At 40.6% G+C, this 19,380-nt stretch overlaps 1 protein-coding gene across 4 annotated transcripts in view; it reads left to right on the top strand.

The window, feature by feature from the left end:
- The window catches only part of ntm (neurotrimin), a 405,658-nt gene that overhangs the window by 285,341 nt on the left and 100,937 nt on the right, over window positions 1-19,380 (top strand). For 3 of the 4 annotated variants that reach the window (XM_036594355.1, XM_036594354.1, XM_036594353.1), the window contains exon 2: window positions 3,447-3,537. In XM_036594355.1, the coding sequence (XP_036450248.1) occupies window positions 3,447-3,537 (91 nt within the window). Of the gene's footprint in view, window positions 1-3,282; window positions 3,538-19,380 lie in introns of those variants that run through there. The other variant, XM_036594356.1, reaches the window with a different exon arrangement.

The following is a 19,380-nucleotide window of genomic DNA, read 5'->3' as shown; positions in this document are numbered from 1 at the left end:
TTCTTATTCGTCTAAGTATGTTCGCTGTCTGTTTTTCATTAAAATGACATGACTGAGATTAGTACCACGGCAGTGCAGTGAGTCATCGAGCAATTAGTTCTCCTGAAGTGTAGGAGGATATCCTTTTCCTCTGCATTTTTTTCTGATATTTTTCTCATGGATATATCCTCCTGTGATAATATAGTTGGCCTATAGTCTCATGTATTAGAGTATAGAGTAGTGCACACTATTATATGTGTAATTCTATTACATATATATGTAATAGAATAATACACACACGAACACAAGCACAAAGACACTGGGTGTACAATCACCAGGCCTACATGATCCAGGAGTGAAAGTACTTCTTTACGCCTTGCATTAACATGTGTTTCATGTCCAGATTCTGTCTGGATATTCTTTGGCCAGATTCCATGTATGGATCCATTTTTACTTTTCCCACACACTCAAAAAAAAAACACAACACATGCATTGAGGCTGTGTTAACGTTTGATTCAGGCATCGAAAAATAATTGCCGCTGCAGAGTGTAAACAGTCTCAAAGTGGTGGCATCTTTCAAAAAAATTGTAAAAATTTTCCTAGTTTGTGATACTTTGTCACCAGATGTGTTTATTAAGATGTTCAATGAGAGAATTTCTGTAGGGTAATATATCCACATTAAAATCTCAGAGAGTCTCAGTCCTTGACATGGCACTGCCACTTGTTACCTAGTTAAATGCAATTCAGTTCAAATGCCACAGGGCGTTTTACAGGCGGCTGTCGTTACAAAGCAGCTTTAGAGAAATCATAGTCTGAGCCTATCATGAGAAAACAACAGGAGCAAAGACTCAAAAAGGAAATATCCTCCTGTTTGACACTGGATAGCAAATGAAGTAATTTAAGTGGCTTCCATAGAAGTGCATATTTAGGCACTGCCACATTGTGTTGCATGTAGGAACAGAAAGAGAGGCCCTTAAATTCAGGCCTTTCACTTAATATTCTGAGTTATTTTGACCTTCCAGCTGAGAACTTACCAGTCATAAATCTAACCTTGCTTGTATGTTCTGTATTGAGTACTTTTGAATGCGATGACCGTGAAAGACGCCACAGAATAGGACTCCCCTGTTCATGCAGTAGTATCCATCTGCAGAGCCGCAGCTTGGCGAGTTTAGCCTCCGCACTTTAGCTCTCTGCACCTCTGTTTAGAAACTGCAGCCGCACTTTCGGCTCTCACAACCATGGCAGTAAACGGTGGACTGAACATCTGCTGTGTTACTCTTATTAGATGAGAGAAACCAACAGAGAAACTATTTATATTTATGGTAACATTTATAGTTCTTTCAGTTCTAAAGTATTGTAGTGTTAGCAAGATGACGATGCAGAAAACATTGCACTTTAAATATGAATGCTCTTTTATTGAACAGGCAGCAAGAGAGAACCACCTCTCAATGCTAGCTACAGCCAGGAAGCAGGCAGGTTACATCTAACCATATATCTTCACTTTGTTGGGCCCTAATACTGGCACTATTACCCCACAGCCCAATACAGTAAAACACAAGCAAAACAACAGCAACTCATTAAACTAACAACTTAATTCTAATGATAAATGTCTCTTCTACCACAAGCGTGCCACCTTCCGAGGGCCTCTGTGCGTGGCCGCTTTGCACGTCCACGCCTCCCACACTTCCATGGCAGTGTGAGCCGGTGTTGTAATGTCACAGTGTATTTCTGTGCTGCGGGCTGCTGTTATGCCTGTACAGATGTAAATCATTTCTGATTAGCCAAACGTTCACGCAGCCTGACTCTCCAGCTGGACAGCACAACAGACTTTTTTGTTTCATGGTCACTAAGGCTGAATTGCAAACGGCTCCTTGCTCCCTATGCAGTGTACTGTGTAGGTCTTAACATAATAACTCCAGCACCCAAACAGTGCATAATATGTCTAACAAAGAGCCATTTGAGATAGGCGCATGTGGACAATTCAGGACATATAGTAGAAGTCCACATATCTCAGTTATGCAGGGGGCCATTTGGGACGCAGCCTTAGTGTTTAAGGTTTCTGAAACATATATAACGCGGCCTACGGTGACTAGAAAGCCTGTCGACCATTATATAACGTCATATACGGGTCAGACAGTCCGGTACCGCGGCTCTGCAGTTAGACCCGTCTGTATTCATAACTTAATGAACACTTTTATCCTCAGCGTGGCGGTCTGTAACTCTTACTTCAGTTTGTTTTTTAATCCGTGTTGCTATTTACAGGAATGGAGCAGCGACATCAATGTGAGAAACATCACAGAGTCGCTATATCTGAGTGAAGGCTCACAGATTCACGCGCCAAAACAAGGCAGCGCGTGACGCTGCTGCCATGACAACGTGCTCCTCTCCACATCCATGTTAGCCTAGCTTAGCCTATAGTTAGCTTTTGTCTTCTTTTTTCCCGCTGAGTTTAAAAGCGGAGCAGTGATGCTGTTTCGGTGCTCCGACTCATTTTTAGATATGTTTTTCCCCCACAGCAACAATAGCAGGCGGTCTTTTTTTCATTTTCAAGAACATGTCGGTGCTCATAAGTGAACTTAACTGAACGGAGCGAATTACAAGCACTTTTGTGCCGCTTGTGGGTGTGTGTGGGAATTAGTGCACATGTATTTAGCTCTTTGTGAGGACCAAATACATGTAGGATGGTGGAAAACGTTGACGGTTTGACGTTGTGGGGACATGTGGCTGGTCCCAATAAGGAACAAAAGCGCCTTTTCATACTGAAATGAAGTTTCTGTTTGGAAAAAAGAAGTCCTGTTGGTGAGGCAGGGTTTGTGTCGGGTGTAGCGGTAGTTACATTATTTATATTTACATAATAATTCGGTATTTAGCCCCAGTAGCCTTCTAATACAACGCGAAATATCCATCAGCGACAGGAATACAAACTTGTGTGTGAGCGTGTTGGTGTGCAGGCGTGTGTGTGTGTGTGTGTGTGTGTGTGTGTGTGTGTGTGTGTGTGTGTAAGAGAGAGAGTGGGAATGCGCAGCCTCCCTCAATCACGTTTCGTCAAGCAGTCTCACTTGCCCACTCCCTCCGCCTCAACTTTAAGTAGTCAAAGTAGATGTTAACGCGGCGAAGAGTGGATTTAGAACTGGGGGCGTTTTAGAGAAAACAGCCCGCACACAAAACAAGGAGCCGCACACGTTTTACGATGCTGAACAACAGCCTAATCTGAGGAGGGGAGAGAAGCTTTAGCGCCGCTAACTCGCCGGGGGGATTTTTTTCCACTCTACCTGGATTAACCGCTGAACTATAATGGCTAACTGACACTTTCCTCGGCGCCTCGCTGGTCGCGTGTTTACGGCGGAGTCTCAGAGAGAGAGAGAGGGAGGGAGAGAGAGAGAAGGGGGAGCTGAAGATGGAAGTGTGCGGCTGCTGGAAGCGCTTGCTGCTGCTCTGTCTCAGGCTGCTGTTTCTTGTTCCCGCAGGTTTGCCAGTCCGGAGCCAGGGGGACTCTCAGTCTGACAACAAAGTGATGGACAATATCACCGTCCGGCAAGGAGAGACAGTGTTCCTCAGGTAAGCGCTGTGTTTTTACCCCCCCGCGTCTTGGCGGTGGTCTGTTTGCTCCGGGATACAGCTCAGGTGACGGTGGTGGTCTCCCCTGTAAGCTGTTCGATACTAATGACAGTTGTGCAGTATTTCTTGTAGCCTACTACAAGTCTGATTCCATTTAAATAAATAAATAAGCCTCTCCCTTTAATTAAATGGACACTAAGCTGATGTATACGTTCCCACAATATGACAGCTTAGCCAGGGGAGTAATCATTTGTGTCAAAGGCTGCTTTAGTGTAAAGAGATTGGGTTAAAAGGAGGTGATGGATGTAGAAGTAAGACACCTGAGGGTTAAAGGAGCTGATGCATTTGTCTAGTTTGTTAGTGTCTTATGTTGTTTAATTTGTCATAGCTGTTTTAGTAGTAATATTTTAGCCTGTCATTGCTGCAAAAAGTCCATCACTGGAATTAATTATTGTTGTTATTATAGTATTGTTATTATGTAACACACCCTCTTCTATTTATACTCTTTTATTAGGAGTGTGGAGCTAAAATAAATTAAAACACATTGATGTTGGTGATTAGGTTGCTGTTTTTTTATTTTTTATTTTTCATTTATTTTATTTATTTATTTTTTTTTTTGGAGATTTCTCATTCCAGCACTGTTATGGATCTTTTTATGCCTTATTTTTATTAAGGCCAATTTTTCCGGAGCTCTGCGTTTAGACATAGGGCTACAGCAAGAAATATCTGTGGAAAAAGTTGTTGTTTTTTTATTTATTTTATTTTTTTTATGATCTACAGTTTAAATGACCTTTATCTGGTGTTGAGGCCTTCCCCAGTGCGCAGTCATAACTGTTCCCTCCTTATCAATAAGGAGCATTGTGCTGTATTAACCAATGTCAGGATCTACTCCATGACTCACTGGATTAGGTCACATTAAATGCAGGCATGCCAGGTGGCTGTAGGATGTTGATTGACATAAAGTTCTCATTATGTTGGACTGAACTGCAGAAAAGGCATGGAGATATGTTGACTCAAAGGATATCTTTACTCTCTCTCCCATGTCTCTGTATCTCTTTCTCTTATGTCTATCTCTGTCTCTCTCTCTCTCTGTCTCTGTTTCTCTCTCCCCTTTGTTGTTTTATTTAGATAGCATTTGGCTGTATACTTTAAACTGTCTCTATATTACTGTCATTATGGTCATAGACGATTAACTCCCAAACGATTACGCTTAAATAGGCCAAGTCTTACTGTAGAGTTCATTCATGTGTTGTTTATTAAAAATGCAGTGACATGACATTTCTGTGTGTCCAATAATGAAGTTGCCAAATGCATAATCATATGCAGTTACTGCAGAATGGAGGGAAAAAAAGTTAGTTTATGACCTTTTATTTTAAGATCACTTAAACGTAAATATTTTTCTCAAGTAACAGGTCAAGAAAACAACTCTGTTCCATCAGACCACTGTCACTCATGGTGATGTAAAAGGTGTAGTTTTTGTAAAACCAGGCCCTGAATCCACTACTGATTTTAATTTTCAGCCTCGAGCCTTGATAAATGTCAGCGTGACTGCTCAAGTGCATTCTGTTGTGTACGGTATGTCATTTTGAAGGCCTGCGACTCATAATTTTTATAACAAATCATAATTAAGGGCTGCGACTGTCATAGCGGTTGCACACAATGATGTACTCTTTCATCTCTACCTTACAGCAAAACACGGTCACTCTCTTGAGTTATGCGATTCCTTGCTCCGTACCCATAGGCCTACAAGGATATTATATGCTTAACGATCTCAACAATTAATGGAGAAATATAATTAAATTTTCATAGGTATTTCCCTTGTAAAGTGGATTAATTGCAGAATAATTTCAAAGTGCAGTGAATCAAATTAAACTTTAAAGTTTGAGGAAGAGCCTTCTGCTTCGCAGGGCCAAATGAGCCGTGTTCAGAGAAAAACACAGGTTGTGCTGTGTGTCAGCAAAAAAAAATGGCTATTTGTACCGAGTGAGAAACTCTGAATTATTCAGCACGTTGTCTGGAAACCTCTCTTCACCTTTGGTGCACTGACTCATCTCTACAGTTTAGTTCTCTGGTAAAGCTGAATGCGATGTTCAGAACCACACATAAAACGTTCCTCAGCGCCAAGGAAAAGAAGCTTGCAAAGACTGCATGTGTAAGTAAACAAATATGCAGCCCCCCTACAGTATACCGTTTCATTTTAATTGTGTGGTATGAATAGCATCATCCTGTCAGGCAGCCTACTAGATCAAACTTGTCCTCATTTATCAGCTGTGAGAGCTGAAATGGGTGTGATTTATTGGCTTGTTGCTTGTGTGTTTGGCGGATACTGCTGAGAACCATGTCGTCGGCCTAGGGCTTTCTGTGCAGGCCCTTTACTGGCAATTTCCTCCTGAGGTCAGCCTTCCGCGTCTCCGCATCAAATGAAAACTGGAGGAAAAACAGCTTAGAATCACTCTGATGGCTTAGCAGATACTTAAACAGTGTAGAAACAGCCAACATGCTCTGTTGTTTTGTTGTTTCTAGAGAAATCTGCTTGTGGTTTTGTAACAGGAGAATCCTTAACTCGCTTTGCCTTCTGTTTGATTGCATCTCCTTCCAGTCACTTGTCCCTCCCATGTTGACACCTAATATATCTGCTGTCCTTATCAGTGAATTCCAAAGCCAGCGGACTAAATCAAATCCCTACAATTTCCTTTGGGCTCCCAGAGCTTACCTTCAAGCCTTAGAAACTGCTGGAAGTCAGTGGAATATGGAATGTGCTGCATTTTGCCTATTAAATAAACTCCTTTATCTATTTAATAATGTGCACATACACATAGACTTATTGCTTTGAGAAAGTGTCTGTTAATTTAACAGTATCTTCCTTTCTGTCTTTATTTCTTTTTTGCCTAATGATGGCTATAAAGCTGTACGATTAGTATGCGTACTCTGCAAATTAATACTAAAACTAGTGAGTGCCGTTTTTGTGACACAAATACAGTGCAGAATGCAATGAAAGTTTTTTGAGTTCTTGTGAGTTGTTTTCAAGTGTGCTAATGTGTCATTAGTTCATAATTATGCGTATAATAAGTTGACCATATGGCAAACATTGGTAAATGTAAGAAAAAACCCTTCGTTGTCATGCTATTATAATTAGCGCCACCCCCTTAATTAACTATGCAATCGCTCTGAATGATTATGTAGGCGGTAGATTTATTTAAAACCCCCAGTGGGATTCGCTTGTGCTTCCTTGTCATTTCTATCTGTCTGTGTGTGAGTTTGATCTGATGATTTACTGAAGCCATGTGTTAATGAGTGACTGTTTTCAGCCAGGCTGTGATACATCCACTTAGTGCAGAGAGCTGAGTGGGGTTCATCAGTCTCCTGTTGAATAGTCTGACACTGAAGATCTATTGGGATGATCACTGTGTTGTTTCACAGTGCGATGATGGTGAAAAAGAGAGAGAGGGAGAGAGAGAATGTGTTTCTCAATAGACTATTCAAGAGCTGGAAAAAAAAGAAAACAGGAAGAAAAAACGCCCAACTGATAAGATTGAGAGGGCGCTAATTTGATTTCGCAGAAAGCTGTTCAGATTTATCTGTTTAATTCCTCTCTCTCTCTCTCTCTCTCTCTCTCTCTCTCTCTCTCTCTCTCTCTCTCTCTCTCTCTACACGCCGTACCTTTCCTTGTCTTTCGCTGAAGCCTAATAACTTTAGCCAACAGCGCAAGGCTAGACATAGACAGCATAGTACTGTCACAACGAATGGCCAGCCAGGTGATTCATGCAGTCCGGGTTAATCTGAATCCGGGTGTTTCCGAATTAATCTCCATTACTAGAACGGAAACATACTTTGACTTGATTTATTTTTGGCAGCGGCAGTGGCAAGCTCGCCGTTTGCTCCCATAAGGAGATGAAAGGGCAGCGGCACATCTGTTCTGGGAGGGTATTAGGGACAGCTGCTCGTCAGAGTCCAGTGTCACAGGCTAATGGCACTGTGGCTCCTCTGGCCTCACACCAAATGCCCAAACGCCACATCTCTCCGGATCTCTGCAGCTGCCCGCTCCAAAACATGGCTCTGGAAAAGTCATTAAGACAGAGGGTTATTAATGACAGAGAAACAAGGAGAGAAAGACACATAGAGAGATAGACAGCAAGCTGAAAACGTAATATATGATGAAATGTATACTCTCACTGGGGTAGTAAATCATTTTTAAGTCAAATAATCTCAGTGATTGCATTGTTTTGGGAAATTAAAAATAATCTAATATACCTATGGGGTGTTTGTGCCCTTTGCCCCAGGTTATTTCTGACTCTGAATCTCACTCATTGGAGCTCTTTTTCATAGGCATGTTTGCATGCATAATTTGGAGCTTAAAGCCACATGCAAACATCACTCCAAACTGTGGTCAACCCATAACTCTTCCATCTTTCACCTCTAATTATCTCAGTCTTAAGGAATCCATCCCCAGCCTGCTGATAGTCTTATTGTCACACTGCACAAATCATATGTTTCTACACCCATTATGTCCATTTTGAGAGACTTGTGCTATCAAAACAAAAATACAGCGTGCCAAATCACATAAAGCCAAAATTACCAATTTTGACAAAGAGGAGCGAGGCAGAGCGCTGGCTCTGGTCTGGGATCCATTGTCCCCTGCATATGCTCTGAAATCAGCTTGGCCTACATTCATAACCAAGGCTTTTTGTTTATGAAAATAATCTTGTGTCTCTCGTGGATTAGAAGAGGAAAGTGGCTTTCACCAAACCAAGTTTCAAAGTGGCAGCGTTTGCAAATGTTTCACCATTTAAGAAGCACGGAATAATTCTGTTGTAGTGTGCATAATTGAAAAGTCTGGATGAGCTTGTGGTTAGACTGGACGAACATTGATGAATCACTTGTCTGATGACAAGCATTTACCGAATGAGGGAAATACATGTGGGTATCATTGATGCTACAAATGATCATACTAACAGTGTTGATATCACTGATGTCTCAAATGATGGCAGCCATGCTGGTATCGATGATGTCACAAATGATGTCAGCTATGTTGGTGTTGTTGATTTCACAAATGATGTCAGCTATTTTGCTATTGTTGATGTCTCAAATGATGGCAGCCATGCTGGTGTTGTTGATTTCACAAACGATGTCAGCTATGTTGGTATCAATGATGTCACAAATGATGTCAGCTATGCTGATGTCATTGATGTTACAAATGATGTCAGCCCTGTTGGTATCATTGTCACAAATGATGTCAGCCATGCTGGTATCGTTGGTGTCATAAATTATGTCAGCTATGTTGATATTATTGATGTCACAAATGATTTCAGCTGTATTAGTATTATTGATTTTACAATCTTATGTTCTTTTAAAAGCTTTAAAACCTTATCAGTGACTATGCGAACTGTGCTAAGATTCCTCACGTACGTTAAGTGTGTTGTGAATTGTTGAACAATGTTTGTGTAACAACATTTCTGTCGAATGAATGCATGACTGTCTTTAAAACCAATACAAATTGGGCTTTACTTCATGCTGATTATTTCTAGGAGCACAGTAGTCACATATGTTACAGAGTAAAACTCCTCACCTGCAATTTTACATATGATAATGGAGGCATCTGTCCCCATTCGAGTCAGCTAAGTAGCCGCAGTTTGATTCACCTAAAGGCAAAATGCCTGTCAGCCTATTTGAATAAATAGTTGTATATAGTTTATATATGTAATAACTATTATAAGAAAAATTTAAATTTAGAGTATTGAATTGTTTATCTTGTAATGTTAAAAATATATTTAACTTTCAATAAATCATGCAACTCCAGTCACGTCCTTTTTATTATTATTTTTTTTTTTATTGTTAAAATGATCCCAGTGCCGTTTACAACGTGCTTTCCAAGTGAGTTTTTGTCCCGGTATGCCCTTTGAGTAAATTCTGAATGGTGTATGTGCAGTGTTTTATCACCTGGCCCCAGCACTAAGCGACGGTCCTCAGCCTCCCCTGAGCTCGCTCTGCTAGGGGTGAGATTTAAGACTCAACCGCTTCAGCATTTTCTGCTTTTCCATGTTTTTCGGCCCAGTTGCGTCAGTGAGTGAGCAGTAAGCCTTTGCGCTCTGGCTCATGCAGGTGTTGTGCGCTGCTCAGCAGTGCTGCCCTGCTAAGAGGCTGCTGGATTGGAGCCGAGGCTTTAGAGGAGACGGACAGGATGCACTGGCTAATGTGCTTACAGGTCGCAACTCCTCCTCCTAGAGCAAGGTTAACCAGACGCACACACACAGACACGTTCTTTGTCTCACCCACACGTATCGCACACACACTGTCTGTGCCGGGCTCACGCATACAGGCAAGACTGAACTTAGCATTTATCACACACTACATTTAATATCATGGAGCTCACACAGTGAGCAGGAGGACATGGGGAGTAAATGGCTGCTTTGATTCTGAAGGGTGTGGGAAGTTTTATTACTCCATTAAGCAGCCAGCGTATGTTTCATCAGTCACACGCCCCTATTCAACACCCTGCCGCTCACTCCTCACCCTCCAGTATTGCAGGCTAATCAATGTTAGGCATAGATATGGGCCATCAGCATTGGCTCCTGGTCATTTGGCTTAGTGAGGAGGAAACTCCCCAGGCTCTGCTATTTATAGCCCTGCTTTTGGTCGCAATTGTTTCTGAATGTGAGTCGTGGCTACTTGTAGTTTTCATTCTCTGGGGATTGTGGCTATCGTTAACACACGGAGAGTGCTAGTGATCTCTCTGAAGTGAGATAATCAGACGGCAGTTAAGGCATATTATCTTTGCCTAAATCACATTTAACATTGCAGAAGAATAGCTGAATGAGGTTGTAGCCCAGTAGTACACAAATATAGAGAATTCTTCAGTTGCTAAGCTTCAGTGATGCTGCTATAAAGTGCAGTAAAATCTGCCTTGGGGTAAAAATGAATCAAGACATCACCTTCCCAGATTTTTTGTAAAGGAATGATTGAGTGTTTCATAAACTCCGTACCTATCAGTGAGCTTCACGCGTAGGATGCCACAGTGAGACAAGAAGAAGAGCCATAATGCACATGTGGGAATTCTCCTGGGTTTAGAATATTCAAAAGTAGGACACGGTTTGGCACAAAAAACAGATATAGACCCATCAAATCATTTTTTTTTTTCTTTTTCTTTTCTTTTTCAATGCATAAACTATCATCCACGCGTTTCCAAAAGAGCTGATGGACATTGTGATTCTGTGGAATGTCTGTAATGCTTAGAAACGCATTCATCCGAATCATGTTTTTGCTGCTAAATACTTCGTTCTCAAGGCCACACTGTGGATTCGGGCCCACGCGTACCATAATCTATTCTGTGTCACCAAGCCCTGATATCTAGCATGATAGATTATTGATTTAGGGTTGATGGGAAGATGTAGCACCTCAGCCCTGAAAGCCGCATGCCATTTATTTTTTCGGTTTGCCACCGAAATCGTCACGTCACGGCCTGTCACAGCACATTCGGAGTCCATTCGCAGTTTCTTCACCCATCCAGGCTTTTAAGGAGTGTTATGACAGATCAGTGTGACCCTGTTTACCCCAGGCTCTCGCTACTCTCTCATTTTTTATTTTTTTTTAAAGAGAAATGAAGAAAAGAACAGCTTCAGTTTCTGTCGCCGCATCCGCTCTCTCGCGTTCTCTCTCTCCAACGCTCTTGACATGGAAGCAGCTGTGTCCAAAAAAGCCCCCCTGTCAAGCTTAAATGGACCCCCATGGCTTTTCTGAACAAATTGGAACCTCACACTTTCAGGTCTCTTGGAAACACGGAGTGGGAGTTCAGACAACTTAGAATCAATCGTGAATTTCCACATCATAGACACTCTCGAGGCTGAAGAGAAGAGAAAGGTGGGGGGAAAAAGCTGTAGCCAAGCAGGAGTGGGAAGGTGAAGGCACGGCAGGCCGCTTTTAATTAGCGAGGGCTCCAAGAGAGAAGCCTCCTTGCTCCCTTCACTCACCTGCTGATTATAGCACCTCTCATACGCTAATCAATAAAGAGAGGACCATAGATTCTCATTCTTAACTTACGTACTGTCTTTTATTTTATTTTATCTATTTTTTTTTTTACCTGTCTGAAATAAGACTGTAAAGACCTATACTGCCATTAGGGCTAAACATTGTTGTAAAAAAGCAATATCAATTCCCAACAGATTCTGAAACTATTCCCAAATGGTCATTTTTTTTTTCTGAAGCTGTTTATTGCAGTATACTGTACTTTACAGTATATTGAAAACTCTAGCCCTGCATTGCTTTTGAGTAACATCATATATGTTTGCTGATAGATGTAGAAGTATGATTAATCCAAACTTAAAGAACATCTGTGAATACTCAGAATGCTCACAACACAAAATAAAACTGATTGAATAGAGGCTCCTTCACATACAGTAAACTTCTGCTGTATCAGTATTGTGAAGGCAGATGTCATGACAGCGATTAAGGAATGTTGTAATGTGCAACTATCACATATGGCACATAATGCAATCAGCTGCACAAAAAGACAGTATGTATTGTTAATGCTATCAATAGCCTTTGTCAGATATTTCAGCAGTGAAGATAGACAGGATCACTGTGATGGACTACATTATACTTCACAATAGGACAATTAGCATGGCTGCATATGGATTGAAAGTGCTGTCAATGGCATTTAGTCTAACACTGAAACTGTCATCGTGGATGAGGATTTATCTCTCAACCGCCCTCCTTCTGAATGATGGATGCACTCTGTCTTGCCCTTCAGAATCCATCCTGTATGTGTGGTCAGCCTCCTCAGTCCTGCTTTTTCACAGATTTCTGATTATTGATTATTGCTGTTCATGAAAGATCATCTATTCCATTTTATGACGAGCAAGAATAATCAGAGTATAGATGAATATAGTTGCTGATTAGAGGCTTGTTTGCAGTACCCAGTGTGAGTAAAATCACATGTCTTTCTTCACAGAGTTTAATTAACAGGAAGGGAAGGTGTTGATAGATTTTCCGCCAGTCGTTGTTTGGTTGTGTTTTGGGTAGATCTGTTGAGTTTGTTTTAGGTTGGAGGCTTTGGGAAGTCTGGGAAAGCTGCAGAAGTGTCTAATTGGGCTGTGACGTGCCCTCAGCGGCCTTTCATTCCATTTGCGTTTGATTAGAGCTGGCCAGAGTGGGGCTGGTTTCACTGCCAGATAATTTGAAGTGCAATTTTTAAATTGAATATTAACCATCATTTCAACACAAAATTCATAATTAAGTTTGTCTCCTTCATCCTGCAATTCTGAATTTCCGGAGTTGTTGTGCAGTAAGGAAGGCTTTCACCAAATTAATTTGCCTTCATTCAGGGACATTCATCCCTCTGCATAACGATGATTCTTTGAAATACCGCCAGTATTAAATTTCATGTAAATTTCAGAGCTGTTTTCATCTTCATGCTGCCAGATTGATATCGAAATTAAACATTCCTTTATAATGTTTTGCTTAGTGCTGTCGCCGGTTAAGTTGAATTCAGCAAAGCCTGACACAGGCCCACACTTATCTGGTTTGTTGAATCAGTGAACAATAATGTGTCTGTCATTTTATCCTTGTCTCGTGCTATTCCTACAAAAGGATTATTGCAGAAATGATGTTTGCGCTGGGGAGCAGCAGGCAGCACAGCTCAAGCCTCTCCAGGTTTCAGCATTAACGAACGTTAGGCTGAGCTGCGGCTCGAGCTGAACACGCTTTTCAAACAGTACGATAAATCTCACTTTAGCTCCAACATGGCTCCGTGGCAGAGGAACGCACGCTGTTTAATCTGCCATGATGGCACTAGATGCCATACATCACAGGATACGAAAGTTCCATCTACATTACAGTGCAGTGAAGTTGTGGCAAAAAGACACGTTTGTTGTTATGGGCCAGTGTCCCGCACACAGATTAAGCCTTGTCTCGGTCTGTATTACACTGCCAATGGGAATTCTCCATTGTAAATCCTTTAGTCTAGGACTCTGGTTTAATCTGTGTACAGAAAACTGTGTTGAAGAGTGTGCAGAGTGAAGATAGCACAGCCGCGAGGTCGTGGACTCGCTGAGTCAATATAGTGGACAAGACATGAGCAAGAGAGCAAGCTTTCAGTATTCAATCAAGGCAGGAGAACCTATCTGCTATTCTCTCTCGCTCTCTTTTACTCGCGGGACCTTGCACATTTCATGATCTAAATGTGATCTGAGCTTGACCAAAAATGTTGCGAGGTGCAAGATTCATGGTAGGCTTGTGTTGTACTGCTAGAGACTATTTCACATTTATGAACCTGAAACTTTTAAGAAGGGTCGTTAGACAACACTGCAGTTTTGGCATTTTTTTATTCCTGTAAAGAAGTCCTTAACTGACTAAGCTGCAAAAACATTCTCTGTTTCTGTGATGTCACAAAAACCAACATTCACAGGTCTCCGCCTATACAGCGTACAGTGGTTTAGCCTTGCCCATTCACACTGAAGTTATAAGCAGTGGACTTCAGCCTGGTCTCCTTTTTGTTCTTCTTTTTATAGGAACAGTACAGTTCAGTCAGTCAGAACAGATGTCATTTACATATAACAGTGTTTAAGACACAGTAACTGAAACAGCTTGTTTAATTCTAAAAATAATTAAAGAGAAGGATAAAGAAAAGGTGGAAATATTAATGTGAACTTAAATTATAACTGTTATGATTATATCTGGTTACACAGATGTGATAAGTGGACCTTAGTAAAAAAATCAAGTGTTGCTTATCGTCTTAGCGGTCACTATAAAGTGAAAGATTCTCTACATTCACGGATTGTGCAGAATCTTTGAGCTTAATATCAGCCAGTATTATTGGTCAGCCAGTATGTTGGTATGCTTTTTTTTTGCTGTTTTCTATAATAAATGTGTAATGTATTTCTTGTATGCAGCTGTGTGTGCATGGGTGACAGTAGATCAATGGGTCATGTAGAGTAAGGATGACCTACTTGAATAATAATCCAATTAACACTCACTAAGCGGTGCTAAGAGCCAGATCTGTACTATAAGACATGTTTGCCTGACCCAGTGCTTCGTCTGATAGAGACGAAGGCATGGGAAACAATGACGATTAATGTCAAATCCAATGTAATGTCTTTTAGTTAAGGACATATTACATTCCTTTTACGTTTCAGAAACTCAGACACCAAGTCTGAAAAAAAAAATACTTACTATGCCTACCAAGCTGTGAACTTGCACAAACCTTATACAAACATTCACTATCCCAAATAATCTATACTAGAGTACTAGAGGCTGATATGTATATTTCAGGGAAAAAAAGAAGCTGGTACCCCATATGAGGGGCTGTTATTTATTTGCCACAAATGACAAAATGAGCATTATGTGAACGTAATGTTCAATAAAATACTAACACTAAACATTTAAACCTTTAAAAATAAAATATAAAAATACAACTTCCCAAAACCAAGCTCATTATGAAATGCATGAGAAAAGGATTGTTGTTGCTGTTGTTGTTGTTGTTGTTGTTGTTGTTATTATTATTATTATTATTATTATTATTATTATAACCAGAAAATTTTCCTGTGTCTGTAATATTAATTGTAATACAAATCTGCTGGCTGTCATTCTGAAGTACTGTATAAATCTGTGTTAAATTGTCAGGCGTATACAAAATAAATTTATAGATGCCAGAATTTGACAAAAATAAGATATAAAGTTGCTTGAGGCTGCACACTGCATTGTTCCCATGCACTGTAAGCTTGCTAGCACTAGTTTGCTTAAGTATGCTGTTTTAGGAAGGTTTCACATGTTCGAGATGTGAAGTCATGTAAAAGCCTTTTTATCTGCAAGGAATCAAGGTAAAATGCCGATTCCGATTATTGGAAAAATGTTAAGTATCAGCTCTGATTATCGTCTTTGCCATCTAATTGGTTGACCACTCGTCCATACCTTGAAATTTTATCTCTATAATGCAGGTACGCTGTGTATTACGTTAATCCCTAAACTTGTGAATCTCTATGCAAGTGCTCATTGTTCAGTGTGGATATTTATTATTCGCTGTAATTTCTTTCCTTCTCGTTTGAGCAGTATAGTAGTAGAGTTTCTGGTATAGTGTTACATCATTATTTAGCAGTAGGTTGCTGTCTGTCTCTGCTGTCGTTCAGCTTTTGCATCAGAATCTTTGCTCAGGAGCAAATGAAAAAGCTACAGCTTTCTTCTTAATTGGATGTGCAGAACACATGGCTTCTGATACAGCATTGTAAAGGCAGACAGGAGACCCAGTGTTTTTCTCTGTCAAGGCTGATGGAGATGGAGACTGTAGAGTGTAATCTGGGCCGGTGGTGCTACCCCTTTGCTCTGGTTTGGTACATTCCTGCACATGGATTGGCTTATGCGCTGTTGGGCCTGTCATTATAAGACAAATAAGAAGCACTTAAATGGCATTGGCTGCTATTACAGTCTCTTACTCACCGTGAATAGATGGCTGTGTGCTTCATGTTTCTGCTGGCTACGGCAGCACCTTCTCTCTCTCTCTCTCTCTCTCTCTCTCTCTCTCTCTCTCTCTCTCTCTCTCTCTCTCTCTCTCTCTCTTGCTTTCGTTCTCTCTCTCTCTCTCTCTCTCTCTCTCCCCCTCCCTCCATCAACATCAATGGCAGGCTGCTTGACTTTTGTCCCCGATAAAGTGCCAGTTGAGCTGGAGGCGTGTGTGTGTGGGCATAAGATCAAACTCTGTCGCCTGCATTGAACACTGGAAAACCATAAGATACTATATATTTGCAGTGCATTACTCTCAGTAATCTGTATGTGTGTGTGTGTGTGTGTGTGTGTTTTATGCCAGGGGGAAAGTATCAGCTGTGGAAAAAAGTCACCCACTCCTATTTTGTGTAATCTAATCTTTGAATGCAAACTGGACTTAGTGTCCTCATTTTAAAATTCCTGATGCTTACACATGTTTTATCATACTGAGTTTTGGTACTTACCAATGCCATTGATCAAATGGAATACACCACAGGCTTGTATTCCTCGCATAATTGGTATTCAGACAGCAGAGAGTGTGTCCTGAGCCAGGCTAGTGAGAACAAACAGAGGAGGAAACTGATCTCAGGTCTAGAGCTGCACAATATATAATTGGCTAATCATTAATGCAGTTTTGTTTTTTTGTATACCAGTATGCAAAAGAGCCCTCTAACCCATCATATTTTTTTCTTTAAATCTGAACTAAGATTTTTTATAATCTAAAAAAGTTGCATTGCTGACTCAATAGGGAAAAAAAACACAAAATGCTAAAATATGGTGTCCATGCGCTGCTGTTTCACACCCTGTGAAGCATTAAATAGTAATTTAAAACTCAGAGATGTTGGGTCGGGTTTTGTGGGAGTTTTTCGGAAAGTGGCACGTCTTTACGTATAACGTCACACACACAGGCCTGTAAGGAAGGTTCCGACTTGATGTTTCGATGTCGAATGCAAAGTCAACATTATACTGATAAAGATGTGTTGTTAACAGTAGATTATTCACATGCATCCTTGGAAGACAAGCCCTTCACTAACTTTTGAGTTCTCTGCAATCAGCAGATTCATCCACACGGGGAAAAGGTCCAAAGCGTTGTGTCCGATCACACATTTCCACCAGAGAGGTTCCCAAATCTTACACAATGTAGCTTTAATTGTGTGCACATCTTGGACATTTTGAGTATGCTGATGAATAAATCACTAAGAGTAAATTCTTGTGAAAGTAGTGGTCAGTCCAAAATTAACTATGTCACATTATTGATTTACCAGTGCACGTTTGCTAATATATTGCATGGCGTATTGTGAGTACAGTATGTAGCAGTATAATCTGGGGATGCAAATTTTTGCAAACACTTAACAGACAACCGATTGTCATTGGTCTGCGATTGGTCGTTAACCAGCAAGCCTGAAAGTCAAGGATGCAAACTAACAAAATATCAAATATAAAAGGTATAATTCCTCTGCTGAAACCTCTCTGGCTGAGTCTCGTTGGAAGCCATTGTAAAGTACTTGATATATGCACAGTCATGAGCGCACACATCAACTGAATGCTGTATAAATGCACTGAGATATTTAAGCATTCAGTGGAATGTGGTACTGATAGGTAAAAAAAAATGTTGATTTTCTTGTGTGATAGTTACTGTTTGGAACAGCAATATAAGGGAAAAAAACAACTATAAGTTCATGATTATATGATCAAAAACTAAAAAGTTGGCGAAATGACAAGAATAGACAGTCACTAGAATGATTAGAATATCGCTGTTGAAAACCTCTTATCTCTAAAATGGTAACTTTATAGGAAAAGGAAAAAGCCTACTTTACTTTTAATGTAGTCAGTGGAACCAGACATTTTTCCTAGTCATTTTGGGCTGTTTCTTTTGGTCCATTCTTCCTGAAGTTTACATACAGTGTAAAGGGCAACAGGGATTTTCAGATTATGTTAAAAACTGAAAAACGAGAAAATGGAAATGCCAGGTTTTCTTCTGACAGCAGCAATATACAGTGATGGGCTACTTAGTTTAGTGTTATGAAGTTCTACCATTATACCGTTATTTACCACTCTTTACTAGGTCATGTTAAAACATATCATGTCATGTCATGACCGGGGCTAGCTTTGGCTCAGCGTATCTTGTTAGCTCTCGAAACTTGTCACCATCCACCCCATCATTCTCTATAGTTTGCACACCTACAGTCGTACGCAAAAGTTCAAACATCCCAAATCCCAAATAACATTTTTTGAAAACATCTGCTATAAATTTTAGTGCATAGTTTTTATTTGCTGAGATTACATAAAACACACACACATCGTTTTTGAACTGTGCACCTGAGGACTTAACAGACAATTTGTTCAGCTAGATATTATACAGGCACGCTGCTACATTCAGAGTCGTCTCCAGATTTAATATTTCAGATCCATTATCTACAGTTAAACATGCATTTGCTGCATTTGTGTGCTTTTTTTTAATTCCCTTACATTTAGCAGTGAAATGTAAATCATACTGAAATGCTGAGTATTTCTTTTTTCCTTAGCAGTGAGGAAAAAGATGTGAGTAGGAAGTACAGGAGCCTTCATCTAATTTAGAATGCTTCTCGTGAACACTTCTCATCTCTTGCTCTTTGTGCTCTTTCTTTGTGCTTATCATTTCTTGCTCCGCTGGATATATATACATATAATATATATATACACACACACACACACACACACACACACACACACACTCACACACACATCCCAGGGCCAGTGGGCTCTGTCTTTTTTAATTTCAAGCTTATTAGTGGAGGGTGAGCCTCAGTGGCGGAATTAAAGAGCAGCATTGGCACAGAAGGTCCTGTGTGAAATCGGCACGAGAGGCGGCGACTCGCTCGCTTTTCTCATGCAGATTGCTTGTTTTGTTTGCTTGTTTATGTGTTTACTGTTTGGGATCTGCTAATCTCACCACCGGGCCCGCGAGCTAGGAGACTCTGGGGACAAACAAACGCTCACGCGACTGCTCTCCTTCACGAGCAGCGGGCGGGCAAGCTCAAAAATGGTTGTCATTTTGTTTCAGGCTTCTGACAGTTCTAAGTGCGGTCTGCATGGAACATAAGCAGCATTACGGAAAGAAGAACGAATCAACATGCCATTCAGTCACTGATGACGCTTCAGGGACAATTCTTGGAATGGCTTGATTTATTTCCTGATTACTCCTTTGATTTCTGTGCTCCACATATCAGCCCTGCTTTATGATTATAGCGCTGTAGTTGTCAGTTAAGGAATTTGAATATGTGCACAATTCTGCCCTTAAAGTTGTTAAAGAAATTGGTAGAGCTCTTATCATGATGGAAAGAGGCTACTTTTTCCCCCAGTTTGTCGGCCTTGAAGGAGCTCTTGAGGCATGTC

The sequence above is a fragment of the Colossoma macropomum genome, unplaced genomic scaffold (genome assembly GCF_904425465.1).
Source record: "Colossoma macropomum unplaced genomic scaffold, Colossoma_macropomum, whole genome shotgun sequence".
Classification (NCBI taxonomy): domain Eukaryota; kingdom Metazoa; phylum Chordata; class Actinopteri; order Characiformes; family Serrasalmidae; genus Colossoma; species Colossoma macropomum.
This window is presented reverse-complemented; position numbering and strand designations above follow the sequence as displayed.